This window comes from Clarias gariepinus, chromosome 22, assembly GCF_024256425.1.
Source record: "Clarias gariepinus isolate MV-2021 ecotype Netherlands chromosome 22, CGAR_prim_01v2, whole genome shotgun sequence".
Lineage (NCBI taxonomy): Eukaryota > Metazoa > Chordata > Actinopteri > Siluriformes > Clariidae > Clarias > Clarias gariepinus.
The window spans coordinates 24,701,707-24,715,983 of NC_071121.1; the positions used below are offsets into that span (position 1 = coordinate 24,701,707).

The 14,277-nt window shown below is 40.0% G+C and overlaps 1 protein-coding gene across 2 annotated transcripts; it reads right to left on the bottom strand.

The window, feature by feature from the left end:
• Positions 1-34: 34 nt before the first annotated feature.
• On the bottom strand, positions 35-7,294 carry ftr92 (finTRIM family, member 92). 2 transcript variants are annotated; one of them, XR_008356087.1, is made up of 7 exons: positions 6,664-7,294; positions 5,404-5,487; positions 3,426-3,659; positions 2,799-2,952; positions 2,631-2,690; positions 733-1,925; positions 35-350 (listed from the first exon to the last, which is right to left on the bottom strand). XR_008356087.1 is itself a non-coding variant. In XM_053481803.1 (6 exons), the coding sequence occupies exons 1-6, from the start codon at positions 7,231-7,233 to the stop codon at positions 1,333-1,335; spliced, it is 1,695 nt and encodes a 564-aa protein (XP_053337778.1). In that variant the 5' UTR covers positions 7,234-7,294; the 3' UTR covers positions 661-1,332. The 2 variants fall into 2 exon arrangements, 1 of the variants encoding a protein (XP_053337778.1); XM_053481803.1 differs by lacking the exon at positions 35-350 and having other exon boundaries at positions 661-1,925.
• Between the last annotated feature and the right edge of the window lie 6,983 nt (positions 7,295-14,277).

The window sequence follows — 14,277 nt, forward strand, 5'->3', positions numbered from 1 at the left end:
TGACCATCATTTGTGTGTGAGAAATCAAGTTTCAGGATTATCATGAATCATATTTAATCTGATTTTGAGTCACAGTTAAGGACACGGGTGTGTACTGTACGTTCAGCCTTTTAACATGAAAACGACGTCGTGTTGATAAGAAGGTTCTCCTGGAGGGGGGTGACCATCCGAAGTCTGTTTTGAAGTGAAACGGGTTTAACACCCAAACACTCCTGAGCAGTTTGGTTCCCGATGGAGCTGCATGACGCCGTCGAGTCGAAATCCCCAGCATGAAACATTTTTTTCAGCTCAGTGTCTCAGGTTGATTGGTTTATTTCAAAATTTGTGATTAATAAATGTTTCCATGTTATCTGTGGATGGCAAGTGAACAAATCATTTAAGCTTGATGGAGAAGGACTGTTGTATTTTTTTTCCCTCCCTAATCATTTCCACTTTAAAGCGATCTATGGTTTTACAGAATGAAATGATTTTATAAATTGTGGGATCAAAACTCACACTACAATATTTTGTGCATCATCGGTTCCGGAGAAACTGATTTTAAATATTTTTTTAATAGTTTTAATCTTTAAAGATTAATAGGATATAATACTGCTTATAATATATTTGAGATGAGAAAAGGCAACAAAAATATGGTGTATGGAAAATTTTCCAATCGAAACGTACAATACTTATTATTTATTTAACCCTTTTACAAGGATTTCCAGTTTTGCTTATGTAAAAGTTAATACAAACCCCAAATTCTTGCGTAGGTGGTTGAAATACCATCATTTCTTCTTTTTTTTATGTCATTTTTGGAGAGTTTTTGTGCAACTGGTTTCCGCACTGTATTGATAGCTTCCGGAAAGCACCGTGATTGCTTATGGAGAGCACATCTTTTTATCATTTCTATGGGCTTTCATGGGCGTGAGTGGTAGCAAATCACATTGGGACAGTGGTAGATGTCTTACCCGCCATGCGGAAGGCCCAGGTCCAAGTCCCAGCCAAAAGTCCCAGCCAATGCCCACTGCGGGTCCAAACCCCAGCCACTGGACGAAATGCACAAGACTAAATAAAATGGGATGGTTGCATCTGGTGCAAACCCTGCCAGGTTGTGAGCAGGTGATGGAAGAAGCCAAAAAAAGATTGCATTTTGCAAATTGCATTAGAATTTGGATTTCTAAATCCCAGCTGGGCACTTTAGCAACTCACCCAACCCCCAACTGCTGAAATCTAATTTGCCCTTAAAAAGAATGCTGTAAATGTGGCATTGTTGGGTTTCAAACTCGTGTTCCCTTAACAGCAGGTCAAATGTTAAACTTCAGCCCCAATGAGGATCTCATTATGTTCTTTTCTTCATGTGCTGTTTCCGTTCACATTCGTACATCTCTTGACACTTTGGTTATCTTGTTGTTTTACTTTTAAATCTGGTTGGCATATTTTTACTGTGGATCCCTGAAACAACCCAAACCCAGCATATAGAGGCTGCGTGAACCTTGTCTTTACGCTGTGGAGGAGCGTCATGTGATCTGAGACACTGTAGTAAGACAGCAGTCCAGCCTTGTAGTCGAGATATACCCCGATCCTGTGGGATACAGGTGCTGAGATTTCCATTTCTACGCCATCATGAGCAAAAGTATATTTCATTATGGCGCAGTCCAAATTCCAGCTCTGCTGGTTGTACCCAAAGCTGCATCCATCATCCTCTCCCTTACGGGTAATGTCTCTGTATGAGACTGCAATGTCCACTCCGTGTAATCCTGTCCATTCGGCCTCCCAGTAGCAGCGTGTGTTCAGCGGATCTCGGCAAAGAACCTGCGCCCACCAGTCGAAGCGTTCAGGGTGGTCAGGATAGTCATGGCACTCAGTGCTACAAGTCACTTGCTTCTCTTCACAGATACTCAAGCTTTTGTGGGCTGTGTCGCAGTTAAGAGATAGTGGGACCAGATCTGAAAGGAGAAAAATGTTGAATCGTGGTGTAGACCAGTTTTCACCAACCCTGCTCCTGATGAGCTACCTTCATAACCAATATACTTATAAAGCTTGTTTTAGATGTTGTGTGTTTTAGATGTTCTCTGGTGGAAGGTAGATCTCCAGAAAAGGAGATTGGTGGCTTCTGATTTAAACAAATAAGCTTTCTACAAACAAAAAACAAGATTCTAGACAGGGTTCATGTGGATCCAGAGGCTATCCTACGAACACTGGGTTTGAGTTCACCACTGTGCCAATTTGGTCCCCAATCCACCTGGAGGTACGCTACTGCTCAAAAGTTTGGAATCACTTGTAAATTTCTCTGCTTTTGTTTAGGGATTTCAAGACCGTGAAATAACGCATATGGAATTAGGTAATTATGTAACAACCGTTCTTACAGGAACAGTATTGTGTCAAGTGCATTAGAAAAACCCAACAAGCACAATGTTAAAACTTTCTCCCATGAAGACCTTCCCAGGAAAGCACGACCAAAACCTACCTCTGCTGCAGAGGAGACGTTCATTTAGAGTCACCAGCCTCAGAAACCACCAATTAACAACCAGCACCTCAGATTAGAGCCGTTATGAAGCTTTACAGATCATGAGTAGCAGAAACATCTGAATATCAACTATTCAAAAGAGATCAGTGCATATTTTGGACCCAAATTAAAATGCGTTACTCACATTGCAGGAAGTCCGTTCTTGTCTTCGGTTCAGAAGGAACTACAATTTTGTCTTTCTTCACTAAAATTAAGAAAAAGCAAAAATCAAGATGGAAGATGTAGCTTACAGGAATGATCAAATAGTCTATCAAAGAGTTGTGTTATCATTCAGTATCGCCCGGTCTCTTACCTGCTGCTGATATTTGATCGATTTCACACTGCCAGACATCATCGATCCGCTTCTTGAACGCTGAGATGGATTTCACCACCTCCCCGAAAGAGAACTGAGGATTGACGGTTATCTTGAAGAGGTTTGCAGAAGTCAGACTGAGGGCCTGGACTGACTGCAGAGAGGTTCGGACATAAAGAAGAGAGAAGAAACACTAAAGGATGCGGAAAACTAAAATGTACAGGATATAAGATGACAGATCAAACGTTGCCAAGAACATCACAAGCAAATACATTAGCACTAATCTAGACAAAGTGGAACACACCACATGGTGCAAAAAAGGTGTGGATAACATGAAACTGGGGTCAGGGTAAAGGGCCATGGGCGTAAAGGTATTGATTCTCTTTTACACTGGTACCTTGGCAAACAAATTAATTTTGGTCCAGAGGTGAGTTCTTAAGGTGAAGTGTTGTATCGTGAAACACGCTATATGTCTTCACTAAATCTTGCACAAAATGCAAGAAAAAAAAATTAACTCGCTTCACTTTGCTTTCCTCAAATTCCGTATATATATTTATGTTCTGTTCTTGAGTGTTCCTACAAATAGCCCTACGTAGCGTATTGTCATGGACAGTCCCGCCATGTTACCTGCAGGAACTGCATGTCATTCTGATTGCTCGAGAGCTGCTCCATCTCTGCATCACTCCTCTTCAGCTCGCTCATCTCGTCCTCCATCTGCTTGATCAGCTCCTTGATTCTTTCCAGTTCTGCTCGCTCCTGAGCTCGGATCAGGGCCTTTATCACAGACTGGCTGCTTTCTATAGAGCGGATCAGCTCGGTGAGAAGACGCTCGGTCTCTTCCTCCGTAGCTAGTGCCATGTCCTGTTTGTTAGAATGCGATGGAAACATAGAAGAAGCTATTGAGTGAATATAGTACAGCGGGGCGTAATGATGTATGTGATAGGGACATAATCAATAATGCGGGGCCTGATATGAAGCTGGGTTAGTTTATTTCCTCGCCAGAAGTATAGGAAACTCAAGAGTTAATTCGGAAAATCTAAAAACATAAACTCCTCTGTCTTTTCCCGTGGCTGTTACTCGGCACCGCAGTATGAAGCTGTTCATAAAAAAGTACAACATGTGTTTAAAAAAAGTATTTAGTCAGCCACCAATTGTGAGAGTTCTCCCACTTAAAAAAAAATGAGAGAGGCCTGTAATTTTTATCATAGGTATACCTCAACTATGAGAGACAATATAAGAAAAAAAAAATCCAGAAAATCACATTGTAGGATTTTTAAAGAATTTATTTGCAAATTATGGTGGAAAATAAGTATTTGGTCACCTACAAACAAGCATTGATTTCTGGCTCTCACAGATCTGTAACTTCTTCTTTAAGAGCCTCCTCTGTCCTCCATTCGTTACCTGTATTAATGGCATCTGTTATCAGTATAAAAGACACCTGTCCACAACCTCAAACAGTCACACTTCAAACTCCACTATGGCCCAGACCAAAGAGCTGTCGAAGGACACCAGAAACAAAACTGTAGACCTGCACCAGGCTGGGAAGACTGAATCTGCTATAGGTAAGCAGCTTGGTGTGAAGAAATTAACTGTGGGAGCCATAATTAGAAAATGGAAGACATAAAAGACCACTGATAATCTCCCTCGATCTGGGGCTCCATGCAAGATCTCACCCCGTGGGGTCAAAAAGGTCACAAGAACTGTGAGCAAAAATCCCAGAACCACATGGGGAACCTACTGAATGACCTGCAGAGAGCTGGGACCAAAGTAACAAAGGCTACCATCAGTAACACACTGCGCCTCCAGGGACTCAAATCCTGCAGTGTCTGACGTCAATCCATAAAATCAAGCAGATAACTTTACAAATCCTACACTGTGATTTTCTGGATTTATTTTTTCTTATTTTATCTCTGATAGTTAAAGTATACCTATAATGAAAATTACAGGCCTCTCTCATCTTTTAAGTGGGAGAACTTGCACAATTGGTGGCTGACTAAATACTATTTTGCCCCACTGTATAATCACACAAACATGAAAATAAAGCATTCTATACTCACCGCAAGATTGTACACTAACCGCAAGATCCCTCTAGTAGCAGCATGGATTTATGCGAGTTCCGCAAAATTAGAGAAAGATGCGTGAACATCTGTTTGCGCATGTGCAGTGAGCAGATGCAGGGCGGATTTACAGGTAGGATGAATTTATTGAACACCGTCGGAAGGTTTTTTCTCCACTATGCCGCCTGACCTGATTGGTCAGATGGAGTCATATAATTATTGTTGCTGTGTCTGATTGGTGAAACAGTCAGGTGGTAGATCTACCGGCTGCATGTGTAGGATAAGTGGATAGAAAAGTAACGAGTTGAGTGTAGCGGAGTAAGAGTAGCGATTTTTCTTCACTAATCTACTCAAATAAAAGTAAAAAGTATTTGCTCTTTTTTAAAAAAAAAAAGTTTGGGAACTCCGGGTACAAGGTGGGCATACAATTAATCCCACACTACTGGGAATTTGGAATCACCAAAGTCCAAAGATAAATATTTTGTTGTGATCCTGACTTCTAAAGACTTTAATATGACTTAATATGATATGACGCAAAAAGAACTTACCCTAAGATTGTTTTTAGCCAAGCGAAGCTCCTTTAGCTGCTTCTCTTGCTCTGTGATTATCCGCTTGGAGTTTCTCAGCTCCTCCTAGGGGTTAGTCAGGAAGATAAATTTGATTTTGTCAATCATTCAATTCAACTTTAACTTAATGTTCATGTGTGAAAATAATTCCTCATGCTGCCAGAATCATAATTTGAGTTCTGGGATCTAACCTGTGCTATGAAAGAAGAAAAACTCTATAGATTTGATAACCTGGTCATTCAGTACATTCAGGTCATCAACTGTCTCATCCTCACTCCAGCTTACATCCTATTTACACGACATGAAATTTACCAGGGGTCAATGTACTGTACCGCGCAAAACAAGCCCATAGACTTAACATTAGGGCTAAAACAGGAAATGCTCACAGTTGCGCTCCCTGCTATGGCAACTTCCATAGGAAAACTGAACCTACCTGTGGATCCCATTGTCAGAGACATAGGGGTGGGCTCATTTCACTCGCGGCAGCAACCACGTTAGAGCACCTTAGCAACTGATTCGTAGACTGTCATTATAAAAGGCCCAGAGTTTTGGCGCAATAAGCAGCACAGAAAATGTACTGTACCTGTCTAGTATTCTATTTGTTATCTGATAAATATAACATCATGCAGTCGAGTCACACATCTTTAAGTTTGGCCTGTGTGCATAAAGCTTTCACACAACAGGAGTTGATTGGAACTGGCGTCTCGAGGTGTCGTAAACGATGACGCCACACACTTTCCTAGGACCGGTCCTACTCCTTGCTGAAAGTGAGAGTAGGAAGATTCATAAATAACTGTTACATCCTGCTCTGAGGTCGGAGTATTTTTTGCCCTAAATTAAATTTGAGCGCAATTCCTAGGAGTGATCCTAAGACGCTTAGTTAATACAGGATTCTTAAGACAATAATTTGACCCTTCTGAAATTGGGACTTTTTTTGTCCTGGTTAGATTTTCAAAGATGTTTCTAGTTTTAATGCAGAATGAAACTAGTTCCTTAGTGATACATGATTTTATATGTGAATAGAAATGAGCAAAACTACACGTTGGAACTGTATGAGCAGGCGTTCTTGGACCTTCAGATAGAAGTCTCCTCCTGTCACTTTGCATTTAACACTGGTCATGTTTTTGGGTCTTTCCTCCTTTGTTAATATGTTTCCCGTTTATGACAATCTTTTTAAATTTACTTTTAAAGTTAATTCATTCAGAAAATCTCTGATGACCATTATAATTATCACCACCTCACCTTCTTGTCTGCCTGACCTGCTGCCACCATGTCGTGCCCCTTATGATCCTCCAGCATGCACATGCAACAGATGCGTTGTTTCTCTTTCCGGCAGTAAACCTCCAGGACTTTACCGTGTACGGAGCATGTCAACGCATACAGCTGATCAGTAGCATCCACTAGTGTGTGTAAAGCCCTCGCATGGAGGTCGTTGTGAAGCTCGAGGTGTCGGTCACAATACGAGGCCAGACACATCAGACACGACTTGACGGCTTTCTGTCTGCATGCGTCGCAGGCCACGTCCTCGGGTGTGGTAGTCGTGTCTGCTCGGGTATGCGTGTGGAGAGCTGTCTCTTTGAGTTCGTCTTCAACTTTGTCCACAGGTCCATCCTGCTCAGGCTTAGTGGAGAAAGTTTGCGAGCACTGCGGGCAGCTGTATGAGCCCGTGCGTTCATATTTACTGATTAAGCCGTCGGTGCAGGCCCTGCAGAAGTCATGCCCGCAGGGAATAGTAATGACATTCTTTGATTTTGTAAGACACAAACTGCACTCATGAGAGTTCTGTATCCGTGGATTGCTGTAGGCTGCCATCGTTTAAGCACTAGAGAGAGAGAGAGTGAGAATGTGATCTGTCCAGGAAGCAGGATTTCAGTTTCAATTCTCAGGAGCTGCGCTTGCATGTGTGGGTGGAGCTTCTCAGACCAGTGTGTGTGCGTGTGTATGAGAAAGATAAACACCCCCAATGAGATGTCGTGACAAAATATGGCTGATCCAGACTGTACAAACACAAATATCATGACATCAGACAGTTCATTATTGTCTTCATTTTTTTTCACCAATAGAGGAACATGGAAACAAAGTGCCATGACCAGGGGGGTTGAGAAATTAGTCTCAAACTTGGGCTTCAAAGTGTTTGAGAACTTTCAATGCACCCTTGCAACAAAGAACAACTAGCGCCGGCAGACAGCCAGGAAACAAGCAGACCGGTTAAACAAGAGATAAAGAGAAGTTTGTGTTCTTGGATTATTTTTCTGTTTTTTTGTTGCTGGGGTAAAGGTTGGTGAACTTTGCTCCTTTACTGACACCTCCTGGTGTGGTTTTGGACATAGTGGAGTTCATGTGGAGCCTGCTATACGTATATGACCTGCGGTGTGAAATTAAAAAACACCAAATGTGGGAAATGTATCTAAAACTGATAAGTTAAAAACACAACGATCTTAAATGTAATGATGTGCATCAAAGAAATGTATCGCATCAGGTACAGTGGCAAGAAAAAGTATGGGAATCTTTTGGAATTTTATGGATTTTCCACATTAATTTGTCATAAAATGTGATCTGATCGTCAAGTGTATTGACAAATATAATGTGCCAAAAATAATAACACAAAAAAAATTCAAATCTTTCATGTCTTTATTGAACCCCTCATTCAACATTCATAATAGTAGTGGAAAAAATAATCTGATTGACCTCCCTCCTTTTAGCAGCAATAACCTCAACCAGGTGGCTTCCTGAAGCTGTAGATCAGACCTGCGAATCGTTCAGGAGGAATTTTAGCCTATTCTTCCTGGCAGAACTGCTTTAGTTCTTTGGACGTCTCACACGTATGGTTCTCTTCAAGTCATTCCATAGCATCTTTATCAGGTTGAGGTCTGGGCTCTGACTCGGCCACTCCAAAAGCCAAGTTTTGTTGTGGACTTGCTATACAAGGCCAGACACATCAGGCAGGACTTGCCTGTGAAGAGCTGTCTTTTTAAGTTTGTCTTCAACAGGTCCATCCTGCTCAGGCTTACTGGAGAAAGTTTGCGGGCAATGCAGGCAGCTATACGTTCCCTATTTATGTCAGATGTAGTGAAGCGTGTTCGTTCCAAATAGTTTGATCTTAGACTATGATGAACTCAGATGTTAGTCAGTTCCAATGATGTCCTCAAATCTTTGGCGGTCACGTGGCGTTGTTTCTTTCCCTCATTGATGAGTCTTCGTTGTGCTGTTCAGGTCTTGACAGGGCGTCCACTTTTTGGTAAAGTATCCACAGTCTCAAAGTGTCTTTGAGAAAAGAACTTTGTAATCCTTTCCAGCTTTATGTAAATCAGCAATTCTTGATCATAGATGCTTGGAAAGCTCTTTTTGCCGAGGCATTTCTTATATTAGTGTATTTGTCTCGCGCGGAGCAAACTTGAGAAGTTTGAGTGTTTTTTGTTTTTTTTTCAGTCAAAGTAGCTCACACCATATCTCAAACTCATTTTCTTAAGATATGCCAACACCTGACTTCAAATACCTCAAAGATTCACATACTTTTTACTATGAAGTTTTTATGGTTGTTTTCAATAAAGACATGAAAGATCAGATTTTTTTATTATTATTATTTTAGGCACATTATATTTGTCAACTCTCTTGACTTACATGAAGATCAGATCACATTTTATGACAAATGAATGCAGAGAACCATGAAATTCCAAAAGGTTCACATACTTTTTATTATTACTACTGTGCATCATCATTCTATTCATTTATCATCAAATTTAATTGCACTGTTTAAACACCAGAGATCCAAATTGGTCATAATATATAGCGAGCCTGTTCACCGGTTACATGGTTACACAACCGCAGTAGGACAGTAGTTAATTTTTTGGAGCATGTTTGAAATGTATGTATTAGGGTCGTCAGTTGATTCTTTCTTTAAACACGTTGATTTATATGGTGTGAAATTAACATATTAACACACACATTGGTCTCTTCCATTTTCAGCAGGTTTAAGGAAACATATGCTGTATGTACTGTATAATACTTGTCCCTGTGCACAAAACACATCCTGTGACTATAGCTATTTAGTTAGATGAGTTGTTCTGATTAGAATCAATAAAAAATTATTTCATTATCATTTATTATTATTATTCATTATCATTTCATCATTTTAATTATTTTGAAGTTTTTTAATTTTGTCATTAAAACTTTTTGTCTGAATTCAAATTCAAAATTCAAATTCAAATTTTATTTCTCACATACACAATCATACAGAGTACAATATGCAGTGAAATGTTTTTGTGCGACCACAGAGTCGCGAATTCTTTTCGCCACCATCATATGTATTCAATATTTTTTATAAAGGTAGATTTAACCTGGTGGCATGGTGGCTTATTGGTTAGCACTATTGGCTTGCACCTCCAGGTTCCAGGTTTGATTCCCGCCTTGCATCTGTATGTGTGCATGGAGTTTGCACGTTCTCCCCGTGCTTGGTGGGTTTCCTCCGGGTGCTCCGGTTTCCTCCCACAGCCCAAAGACATGCAGATTAGGCTAATGGTGTTCCCAAATTGCCTGTAGTGTGTGAATGAGCAGAAGTGTGTGTATGTGTGTGCATTGCAATGTATTGGCACCCCATCCAGGGTGTACCTCACCTCATGCCCCAGGTTTTCTGGCATGGACTCCAGGCCCCTCATGACCCTGTATACAGGATAAAGTGGTATACAGAGAACAGGTTTGATCGAATAGGCCCCAAATTTGTAACTGCTCTCAAGGATTTTGTTTGTACATTTATGACGCCGTCTTGTATTTGAATTTGTCCAATCATCATATGCATGCATCACATTGATGAAGTCTGTGAATTTAAAGTTTCTTGCATTAAATCACTTTAAATTAACTTCAAGCGTTATAGTGTTAATGCTAACAGCCCCAGTATTGTGTTTTTAAACTTTAGTAATAAGTAAAATAGTAAAATAATAAGCCTTTATTCACTTTATTAACTTTATTCAGGCAAAAATGCACATTGTTGTTGTTTTTTTTCACTTAAAGAAATGTAAAAGTAGTCCTTCATGTCTAAACATTTCAGCATCAAAGTTTGCTTCAAAATATTCTGGGTAACAAAACGAATCGTGAAGCCAGCACTTAAGAATCGAACCGTATCATGACCGGAGTGTATCGTTACACACCTCCTAGCACTGTAATTGTTTTTCATTCCGATGAAACACTGTATTTGGTATGGGAATACACTCTGCAATGGACACCAGTTCATCACAGTGCACCAAAAGCACACACATTTACACTCAATTTCAAGTATCTAGTCATGGTTCTTGGGAGCAAATCGAAAGACCTGCTGGAAAACCACAGAAAGTCTGTTCGAATGTTCACACAATGTCCTGACCTCAGGGTAAAATTTTACATTTGTCATTTACATTTGTTTTATTTTTTATTAAAAAGCTGCTTTTAACAGTAATAACTTTCCGAATGTTTCCAAGCTGCAGTCCTCAGGACTCGGGATATAATATCCCAAATGCAAAGTATGGGTTTGATAATCAGTTCATAATTTGGAGAGGAAATTTCAGAATTGGGGCTGAAAATAAGAAATACTGGTGCACTTTAACCAGAATAACTGCCTCATGATGTATTTATTTCTGCAGTACAGTAGGATTTGCGTTGTGATCAGTAGTGATTTCCCTGTTTAAAGACATCTGATTGAAATGATCAGTTATTAACCACGTTTAGTAAATGTGTTAAAGATTTACATCATTGAACTGCTGAACACTGAACAGCCAGTCCTGGATGTGATAACCCCGGTGTTGACTCTGCTATCTCCATTAACTTATGTCCTTGAGATTCCAACTGTTGTGTTTTCTTTGTTTAATCTTCTTCTCTGGTTCAATAGCATTAGTATTGACCCCTGACACTGTCCACTTTTGTGTTATTCAAAGATGAATTAAAGGAATATAAGCATTCAGATCTTCATAAGTCAGTAAACCAAGTGTCATCAATGTCCATTAATCATTAATGGAACTGTTCTCAAACAAAAACCCACTATTTTTTTAAGCAAGGCATGTTTGGTATCAAACGTTTGCTTTTTCTTTTTCTTTTTTAGCTTCCAACAAAAGCATTTAATTATTAAAGTGACTTATATTTTTATCTCTTTATTCTAGCAGTTGATGGTTAAGGGCCTTGCTTAAGGGCCCAACACGTTTGAACTTGGAACCTTTCGGACTGTAGTCCAATATGTTAACCACTGAGCTACTTGAGTCCCCCCCCACCCCCCCCCAAAAAAAAATAATATATATATAAATAAAAAAATGTAATGTAAATTTAAATGATTAACTCCCAAAGCTACAAGAAAATTAGAAACGAACAGTTTATATACTGCATAAATATAATGAATGATGCTGTTGCCCAATTACAGGTCTACAGAATTGAGGGTCTTTTTAAACCGGTTTTAGCAATTATAACTTGATCAAGCTCTTCAAGGTCCACTAGAATTGGGATATCTGTTGGCTGTTTTAAACATGGCCAATTAAAAACGTATTCCAACTCATTAATACCTTTATCTTAACTTTCATCTATTCCTTGTGAATGTTTTCCCCCAGCCTGAATAAGTGAAATTTTGTATTTTTCCATTTTTGTTTCTGTATGTGTACATGACCTGCTTTATATAAATCACATTCATGATCACTTAAGTAAAGAAATATTTCCACATAGATTAATATTTATATCCTACTGCACAAAGCAATCATGAATATGATTGAACATTTTAATATAAGCTAAAACTAAATCCCTGCAAATTATCCCCTTCTGAACTATCTGTTGTAAATTACTGGAGTTCTTGTTTATCTAGAAAACATTTATGTTGAAGAGCATTAATATTAAACTCATTAATGAATTATGATCAGTAACTGATCCCAGCTGTTTCCACTGATCAGTAACTGTTCCCACTGATCAATCATCGATCCCCAATGTTCCTACTGTCCAATCACTAATCCCCACTGTTCCCATTGATCAATCACTGATCCCCACTGTTCCCATTGATCAGTCACTGATCCCCACTGATCAATCACTGATCCCCACTGTTCCCACTGATCACTCACTGATCCCCACTGCTCAATAACTGATCCCCACGGTTTCCACTGACCAATCACTGATCCCCACTGTTCCCACTGATCACTCACTGATCCCCACTGCTCAATCACTAATCCCCACTGTTCCCATTGATCAGTCACTGATCACTCACTGACCCCCACTGTTCCCACTGATCCCCACTGCTCAATCATCACTGTTCCCATTGATCAGTCACTGATCCCCACTGATCACTACTGCTCAGTCACTGATCCCCACAGTTCCCACTGACCAATCACTGATCTCCGCTGTTTCCACCAGTGTTGGGCAAAGTACACAAATCCTTTACTTGAATATTAGTAGAGATAGCCTGGATAAAATATTACTTAATCAAATGTAGAAGTCATCCATTCGCAATGCTACTTGATTAGTAGTACAAAATTACTTACCTTAAAAATTTGTATCAAATATACTGAGCTTGTATTAGATTACAGTAGTCTTTAAGTTATAGTAAAAGTCTCTCTCTCTCTCCCTCCCTCTTTTTTCCGACTGTGAAAGAGGGGTTAATTCATTGTCTACAACCTTCTCCATTTCTGATTTGAAACACCTGATCCATGATTAAAAAATACAATTATACAAAATAGTCACCAGATGGCGATATTACTCCTTTAAATCCTACACACAACTATGGTTATGTAATTTAACACTATGTAGAAATGTAGTGAAGTACAAAATAAATATATTTTTTTGTAGGATGTAGTGGAGTACAGGCAGCACAGTGGCCTAGCACCTCCAGGGTCTGGGTTCGATTCCCACCTCGGGGTCTGAGTACATGAAGTTTGCATGGGCCGTGCTTGGTGGGTTTCCTCAAGGGGTTTCCTTCCTCCGACTGTTCAAAGACATGCAGATTAGGCTGAGTGGTATTGCCAAAGTGTGTGAAAAAGTGTGTATATTTGTGTGTGCCTTGCAATGGATTGGCCCCCTTGTCCACGGTGTACCCCACCTCATGCACTGTCTTCTGGGAGAGGCTCCAGGCCCCTGCGACCCAGAGTGAGTGAGTGGTGGAGTACATGTTAAAAGTATCTAATAATGAAAATGCTCAAGTAAAGTAATGATGCAGTACATTAAGTAGAACCTAAAGTACAGTAATGAAGTAAATTTACTTGGTTAACTTCTGGTTCCCACCGTGACCAATAACTAATCACGATTGTTCCCAACCAATAATTCATCACGACCTCCTTCAATGGCCAATCGCTGATCACTAGCGTTCCCAGTGACCAATCATTAACAACAATTGTGCAAAACCAGTGACTGATCGTTGTGGTTCCCAACCAATCACTAATCACTATTGTTCCCAATGACCCATCACCTTTCACCATCATTCCCAATGACCTATCAGGGATTCTCATTGTCCAAAACGACCAATTACTGTTTGCTCTTGTTACCAACAAACAATCACTGATCATCATCGCTTCCCACCAATCACTGATCACCACTGCAATGTTTATGGTGATAAAAGTGACGTATTGCATTTCATCGCACATTGTTACAGTTACTGTTAGGCATAATGGCCAATCATGACTTGACTTTTCTGTCAGAAATCCTTTTGTAGAAAATGACGTCATGGAATGTTACTGCACTTCCCGCTGAAACGTGAATCCAGCTGATTCACAAGCTACCGTTATTATTGTCGGTTGGTGCTTTGGTGGAATCATGAAGGAAGGGTTTAAAAATCGGGAGACACGGGTTACAACGCGGAAATTCGGAGGCTGCAGATGAGACTTTATGAGATCAGAGTCCAGGAAGAGTAAACACACACTTACACAC